Source organism: Podarcis tiliguerta, assembly GCF_965153285.1.
Source record: "Podarcis tiliguerta genome assembly, chromosome: 4".
Taxonomy (NCBI): Eukaryota; Metazoa; Chordata; class Lepidosauria; order Squamata; family Lacertidae; genus Podarcis; species Podarcis tiliguerta.
Window position 1 is genome coordinate 36,932,923 of NC_139537.1, and position 8,106 is coordinate 36,941,028.

Consider the following 8,106-nt stretch of genomic DNA (forward strand, 5'->3'; position numbering starts at 1 on the left):
AGTTAAAATGGGCCAGGGTGTGTGTGTGCGTGTGTGTGTTCAATTACCATCAAAGTGTAGCTGTTATGAAAGCCAGTTCCCCCTGGGAGTATCCAAAGCAGAAGTAGCTATATTTCTGAATACACAATGCAGAACTGATCAGTGGACAGAAGACTACAGAGGCAAGATGTACTCTGCGTTTCGGCTCACCTTCGTATTCTGCATGATGGTGCTATCTGGTGAGTACTGCACCATGGCAAGCTAGTTTAATTCAGGCCCTGGGATGTCAGTGCCTGGAGTGGTAGGGCAACTGTTGGTCCCACTAGGTCTGATGCTACCATCCCCTTTTACATTTTTTGGTCAGGACTCCAAGGGCAAACTTGTGGTTTTGCTGCTATACGGCAGCTGTCCATTGCTCCTGGAGGTATTTTAAGGTAATATAGCGGTTGCTGCAACAGCAGCTGTTTTTAAAGTGCAGCTAGTCCTTCTCCACTGCTGCTCATTAGCTTATGCAGGGAGTGGTTGCAGGAATGGGTGGTGGTGCTCAGCCCAGAAACATCAGCTGAAGTGCCTGCAGCAGCCACTGCTATCTTTATTTGTCGAGAGCAGAGTGCAGTGTAGTGCGGCGGAAGGTAGCTCAGACCTGGTTTTACCCTTACTGTATGCTGTTTTGATTTACAGATAAATGCACATAAGGTGGTACCTCTAGTTACAGATGCTTCAGGTTACAGATGCTTCAGGTTACAGATTCCACTAACCCAGAAATAGTACCTCGGGTTAAGAACTTTGCTTCAGGGTGAGAACAGAAATTGCGCAGTAGCGGTGCGGCAGCAGTGGGAGGTCCCATTAGCTAAAGTGGTAGGTACCTCAGGTTAAGAACAGTTTCAGGTTAAGAACGGACCTCCAGAACGAATTAAGTTCTTAACCCAAGTTACCACTGTTGTTGTTGTTCAGTCGTGTCCGACTCTTCGTGACCCCATGGACCAGAGCACACCAGGCACTCCTGTCTTCCACTGTAGTTTAATTACTGTATTTGCAAAATCCCTGTGAAAATGCCACTGATTCTCTAGCACAGCTGTTCCTAAACATTCCCCCTGCAACAGATCACTTGAAAATGGCTGTGAGTCTTGGAAGACCATTTAATTATCTTTCTGCCTTTTGTAGCCATTGCAACGCCACATCGTTTTTGTTGTATTTTTATTCATTCTATCATTTCTCATGTATTGTACTTTTATTATATTACAATTTGAATTCCATTGAGTTCCACTTGTAATCTTATAAAACACAACAGAAGCAATAGAAGAAGCATTACAAATTACAACTGAAAATCCATATGGATATTTAATGTAATGGATGTGCCATCTCTCATCTTCAACCGCAAATCCATAGACACATCACAGACAACCTGATCGAAGCTCATGGACCACTGGTGCTCCAAAGACTACCAATTGACATGGAACAAAAATGTAACATAAATGTGGTGAACTAGACCCTGTAGTGAATGAAAATGATCTGTGCCACGGAGCAACAGGGCTGAGCCCTGCCATCTACTTTTTATTCAAGGTTCAAATCTGGAACATAATAGAATATATGGGACAAGGCGTCTCACATTTCAGATCCTGCACCAAGAAGGTGGTTGAACTGCTTTATTCATTCATTCATTCAGGAAAATGTATGAATTGCTAAATAGAAAAAGTAAATATCGTAAGTGGTTACAGAAAATGATTATAAAATAATGATCAATAAAGACTCAGATGAAATCAGAAACACTTTTAAAACAAGTCTACATAACAGAACTATATGTCTGGGCTAGAGGTGAACTCTAGGGACTTATGAATCATCTCTGTGACATTCAGGTGGGCCCTGAATGCTGTTCTCTATACAGCTGCCTTCACTGTTTCTGACCATAGGTTGTGTCTCCAGAGCAGCTTATCACTTATCATATGATGCATCTATTCTTTTGTTATTGTACCTGTTCTGTCACTCTTATACATGTTGCTTGCTGAGAGTGTAGCTTTAAAAAGAAGCTTAACATATTTCGAAGTCACTTCCAGTTCTTTGATTCTCTGATTTAATGAAAAAAGTACCTCTGAGAAGGTGAAGTGTGCATTTCTTACATCAGTGATTATGGAGAAATATTTCCAGATCAGAGAATGTTACTTCAACACAGCCTTGAGTTTCCACATGACTATCGAGAAGGTGGGAAGTTTGTAGTGTGTTGCTAAAGCTGATGATAGATGCTTTGTTTATTATTTTTTAGGGATGGAAGAGTTCACATTTAAGATCCAGTTCACATTTAAAGTTGGACCTACTATATTTGCCCTTACCAAAACAGGACATGAACAGCAACGGAAATCAGTTTAATTTTGCAGTGCAGTTTTGCAGCCAAGTAGTGTGTACAAAAATGCACATACTAGGGTATAGTGTGTGTACATATGCATATATTAGTGAAAAGAAGATATAAAAATGCATTTGGGGAAATTATTTTGCAAAAATTGGTGTATTAGGCAAAATCTGCATAGAAACAGGTACATTATGTGAGCACGGAAATGTAGATGCTATTCTTGAGGGCTATAAAAAACAGATGTGGAAATTTGGAGAACTGAGCTTATGATAGGAGAAATGAGAATCCGAGATTGCCAAATTTGACCATCTGTTTATGAAAATACCATAGGAGTCTGGCGTCTGGTGGCCATTGTGAGAACAGGATGTTGAGAGAACAGATGGACCTTTGTTCTGATCCAGCAGAATTTTCTTATGTTCTAAGCGTTTGTTGAGCTCCCAAGAATTGAAGCAGTCTTGGCTTCTTTTGCAGGTGCAACACAGGTGATTCACGAGCGGTTTCGGAACATCACAGCAGGAGAAAATGTCACTTTGCAATGTCGGCTGGCCCAAAAGCACGACGTTGTTCAGATCACCTGGCAGCAGGAGCAGGGGGAACAAGAGACCAACATGGCTACTTACAGTGAGGCTGGTGGCACTACAATACTGAGCAAATTCAAAAGAAATGTCCACATGTCCCAAAGTGGACTGATGGTTTCTGCTATCACCTTCCATGCTGTTACACTCAAGGATGAAGGCTGTTACAAGTGCATCTTCAATGTATTTCCCATAGGACCCATCACAGGCAGGACATGTCTCAAGGTCTATGGTAAGAGTCGTATGATCTTAAAGGAAGCCTGCGATCTTACTGGAAGGCCAACAATGCCATGTTATTTCTTTTCAGCAAGAACATTTGTACTTGAAAGGGCAACGTTTCCTACATCAACCCTTCCCATGCTCTCAGATCAGCAGAGAGGGCTCTCTCTTTCTTACATCTAATGGCAATGACAGATACAGCCTTCCCTTGGTGGTGCCTTGTACTTATGAGTATACCAAGACCTCTTGCCATTTCAGCACCAAGTGAAAGATGTACCTGCTTTCTCAGGCTTCTTAGTTTTTAATTAGCAGTTACAAAGACATTTTAACTAGCTTCTTTTGTTTTAAAGCTCTAACACAACCCCAAGTGACGGTGAGGAGTGTATTGGATCCAGGCAATTTTGAAGAAGAAGTGGTGGAGATAAGCTGCTCAGCAACAGGGAGACCAGCTCCAGAGATCACCTGGAAGGTCACCAAACCTCTTCTGGTGGAGCCAAAGCAGTATGTCACCCAGCACCTAAACCAGACAGTGACCGTTGTCAGCAATTTTTCTTATGTCTTCCTCAAAGATGTCTGGGACAACACAATAACCTGTGTTATTCATCATCCATCTTTAAACACTGAACAAGAGGTGACTTTACCTGGGATTATACCTGGGATTATACATGGTGAGTTTGATGATTCTGGGTTTAACTTACTTTTTTTAAAAAAGCTGATTGCATAGAACATTAAAAAAGAAGAAGGCAACTTGATTGCAGGGTGTGCCCATCACCTCTAGTCTTTTAGCCACCTTTCTTCAGGGTGCTTGAAATTTTGTGGCCTGTTGTGATCCGCATTGTTGGGCACAGGTTTCCCCATGAGTGGAGGGTCCTGCTTTTGGCCAAATCAGTAGTTCTATAACATTTCTTTTACTTGGCACTCCCAATATTTTTTAGCACCCTGTAGAACATGCATTTTCTAAATGCACCACCAATGCCGCAATCTGAACAAAACATTGATTTTTTTGGGAGGTGGGGTGGACGAAAGGGATTTTGAAGACCATACTACACTTTTGGAATAGCTAAAAATGAGACATTGTTTCCTGGTCGGTTGAAAGAAAGGCAGCTTCACAAATCATTATCTTACATGTGTTAAAATCCAGGACAGAAGATGGGGAGTGAAAATAAAATGATGTCCTTGGCTGTTGACTGTGCTTCTGGCTGTGTTGTTTATATAATGTGATGAATCTTTCCATGATAAAATACCTATGTTTATAAAGAAATGACATGTTAGGAAACAAGATGGTACTTACACCATGACACTGCCTCGAATACTGTGCGTATGCCAGTGGTAACAACAACAACAACAACAACAACAACTTGTATGCACCAGCATCCACACCTGCCTACAGCACAGATGTTATAGTGCTGCCAAAATGCACACCTTTCGTAACACACAGTGTAGATCTTGGGGATCAGTTAAAGAAAAGGAGGGACAAATCTATCAGTTTCAGTTTCTCTCAGTTTCTCATTTTCCCAGTCTGAGATACATTTTTCCACATCAGTTTTTAAGTCCTCGTCCTTTCAACAGCATTTTAGTGCTAATGTCTCACAATGTACAAATGTCTGTATGCACATTTGCATGATATACACATTTTACAAGGCAAGTTCCCCCAAAATAATGTGTTTTAGTATGCTATTTTCACTTATTTATGCCTTTTTATGCACACATTCCCCCAACATATGTACCTTTGCACATGCTATTTGGCTGGAGAACTACATTGCAAAATTCAGATAAGTGTAATTTTTGAAGGGTGGCTGTGTTTTGGTTCATGCATTGTTTTGAAACTACTAAGTGAATTGAAATTCCTCCCTATTGGTATACATCTGCTGAGCTTATTATGTATAGACATCAAGCTATTTTCCACTACTTTTTCTGATGCTGTTTCAGTAGCAATTCTTATTTGTTTGTTTGTTTGTTTGTTTCTGCAGTTCAAAATGAAGATCTGCTGCCAAGAACTTCCACCACTATTGCAATTTGCATTTTGGTGGCCATGTTTTCCCTTGGTCTATTGCTCTTTTTTATCTGGTACCGTTGGAGGAGGCTACACCCAGCCAATGAGAAGCAAGACCTTCTATGCATGGTAAATATATTGATTGATTGAGAAAGTAAGAAAGAATTTGACAAAGTTGTACAAAAAAGTTTTTTTAAAATATATATATATATATCCACAAGACTTAAGATTTCAAGCTTCTAGACAGCCAGAAAACTCAATTTCAAAAAATAAGATTCAAAAGTTGAATTTGAATTCTGAAATATTGCTGCATTTTGTTTTTTGTTTGTTTTGTTTTAAAAACCTCTAAACTAGCTTATACTGCCTATCTGGGCACAGTAATGCCTACTTTAGTAGCAAAAGTTTACCATCCAGCCTCTTGTATGGTCTAGATATTGAGGCAATTGATTTTACTGTCCTACAGAGCATCCTTAGGTGGCAACCATCATAAAGTTCACTAGTAACTTGGCACCTCAGAATGTTTGTGATGCTGCAACATTCTGTAGAAGTGACAGAGAAGGAAGAGAAAAATTGGTACAAGCTTTACAGCAGGAATGGTTCATAAACTTTCCAGCCTAAGCTGCAATACTAGTAGGTGCCCTTTCTCCATTCTGTGTACAGAAGTCTACTGGACTAGCAGTTGAATCTGATTTCAGAACTGGTGATGGAACAGCAGACTAGCTTAGGGGATGATGGGTAGACCATGTAGTACATGCAACTCCAATAAAGGGGACCATTGAAGCAGGCCACCAGTTCTTACCAGCACCTGCTCTCTGAGGTCCTCTGTGCAACTGTAGGGATGGCCCTGCTGCAAAAACTAAACTCCTTTGCATCTTTAGAAGTCATCATACTTGCCAATGGTTTGAAGCCAATATATATGGTCAATGTGAGAAGATATTTCCCTGCTGCAGTTTCTGAAGAGAACACATTTACATGCAAAAGTCAGCGTTCTTGAACTGCCCATCTAGTTCACCATCTTTAAAGTAAAATCTGTCTCTGTTGATAGGTTCTTTCTGTATGTCCTGGATGCACGACGGGTGCAAGCTATTCCTATACTCAGGAACAAGTTGTAGTGGAACCATTTCCTGAAGAAAGCCCTCTGAACAGATGAAATATATTTTGGACAAACAACACCAGACTTTTTAGAATGTGAACTCAGAATGTTTCTGTGCGAACAGAGAATTGCCTGCTGGATTCTATATTAAGTTCATATAAAATCATCAGTAGGATCTTCAGGAATTAAGCTACGTTGCGCAATATTATGATTATTTATTTGAAAAATCTGTTTATATAGACTAGAATAATAAAAACAGAACATATTTATTTGCTACATATTTTATGCATTGTGGCCATTGGAATTCTGAAACTGTGAACTCCGAGGGCCAGTTTGGTGTTGTGACACTTAAAAATGCAGTGGAAATTCAAATGAAAAATGACTCAGTCCATCTGATAAAAGTGAGACAGACATGAATGGCTTGAAGATAAAGTTCTGATTCTGTTGCTGGGTTAAGGGAGGTGACATGTATGGAAAATACATATCAAAATACTTCAAGACCATTAAGGGAAAAAGGAAACTCATTGAACCTTTTTACATCATGTGTATATATGTGAGGCAGTCACAATAAAACAGCTCACTAAATATTGAGAAAGCTTGGGTGTATATGTTATATTGGTGAATCATAATAAGAAAAGAAAAAAATAGATGATTCTCATTCACTCCCACCTTTGCTAGTGACCAGGGCTGCTCCCTATTTTCGAGAGCCAGTGTGGTGTAGTGGTTAAGAGCAGTAGTCCCGTAATCTGGGTAACTGGGTTCGTGTCTCCGCTCCTCCACATGCAGCTGCTGGGTGACCTTGGGCCAGTCACACTTCTTTGAAGTCTCTCAGCCCCACTCACCTCACAGAGTGTTTGTTGTGGGGGAGGAAGGGAAAGGAGAATGTTAGCCGCTCTGAGACTCCTTAAAGGGAGTGAAAGGCGGGATATCAAATCCAAACTCTTCTTCTTCTTCTATTTTCTGGTATCTAAACCTGGTAGAACGCTTCTGCTTTGCCTTTTGGAAAGATGCTAGGTTGCTTTAAAAAATACACCAAAGGGTGGTTCTAAGATGGAGTTGACCTTAAAAGCACTAAACCATTTGAGACCAGCCACCTTCTCCCATATATACCTACCTGAGTCTTGAGATCCTCTTCAGAGGTGCTTCTTCAGATGCTTCTGGCAAGTGAAGTGAGGCAGGTGGTAGCAGCCGGTTGTGGAATATCGTAGTATTGTAGAGTTGGAAGAGATGCTGAGGGTCATCTAGTCCAACCCCCTGTGATGTAGGAATTTCAACTGGCTGTTATAATTAAACAACATGAGGAATCACAGTTCTCATAAAGGTGTCTCAGAGGGTGGCCTCTGAATGAGATTATTATACTTGTTGCTGTTTTATATAATTAATTTGTTGGTGGTTTATATGAGAAAAAGTCTCAAAGCGACTTTCTAAAAAACTTTTAGAATCCGTAGTTTTAACGGCGTTAGCAATGTCCCAGTAAGCCAGAGGAGTGAGTGTCAATCATAAAAGGAAAAGGAGACAAAATCATTATTAGCCTAAGCTTCTCCTACCACAGAAACGTAAGAAAACTACACTATTGCAATTATCTCCAGGTGGGGCGACAGCTCATTCATAAAAGAAAAAGAAAAATACCATTGGGGAAAAGTGGTGTCATCATTCAACATACCTTTTCACGGGATAGTCTTGTGAGGGGACCTCAAACTCCCAATTCTTGCAATGTTCTTTTTTGTCAGACCCAATGCATAAAACTGTGGCTCCTATTTAACTGCAGTCATTGGCTATATCATATTTTATTATACAGTCACATCATATTCCATTCTAGACAAATAAGACCACGAAGACGGTTGTATTTTCTTGGGCTTGAGTTTAGTTGTCGTTTTTTCAACTAAGTGACTCATCGTTGGAT

At 40.3% G+C, this 8,106-nt stretch overlaps 1 protein-coding gene across 1 annotated transcript; it reads left to right on the forward strand.

Annotated features, from left to right (window-relative positions):
* The first annotated feature begins 62 nt into the window (after nucleotides 1–62).
* LOC310676489 (OX-2 membrane glycoprotein-like) lies at nucleotides 63–6,891 on the forward strand. Its single transcript, XM_083438456.1, has 5 exons — nucleotides 63–218; nucleotides 2,795–3,130; nucleotides 3,468–3,785; nucleotides 5,088–5,239; nucleotides 6,156–6,891. The coding sequence occupies exons 1-5, from the start codon at nucleotides 167–169 to the stop codon at nucleotides 6,258–6,260; spliced, it is 963 nt and encodes a 320-aa protein (XP_083294582.1). The 5' UTR covers nucleotides 63–166; the 3' UTR covers nucleotides 6,261–6,891.
* The last annotated feature ends 1,215 nt before the right edge of the window (nucleotides 6,892–8,106 follow it).

What these genes read in the sequence shown, in the direction of transcription:
- LOC310676489 (XM_083438456.1), top strand. Translation starts at nt 167, where the DNA reads ATGTACTCTGCGTTTCGGCTCACCTTCGTATTCTGCATGATGGTGCTA. An exon ending in GACATGTCTCAAGGTCTATG is followed by an intron (nt 3,131 to 3,467) that starts GTAAGAGTCGTA and finishes TTTGTTTTAAAG; the next exon opens with CTCTAACACAACCCCAAGTG. An exon ending in AGCAAGACCTTCTATGCATG is followed by an intron (nt 5,240 to 6,155) that starts GTAAATATATTG and finishes CTCTGTTGATAG; the next exon opens with GTTCTTTCTGTATGTCCTGG.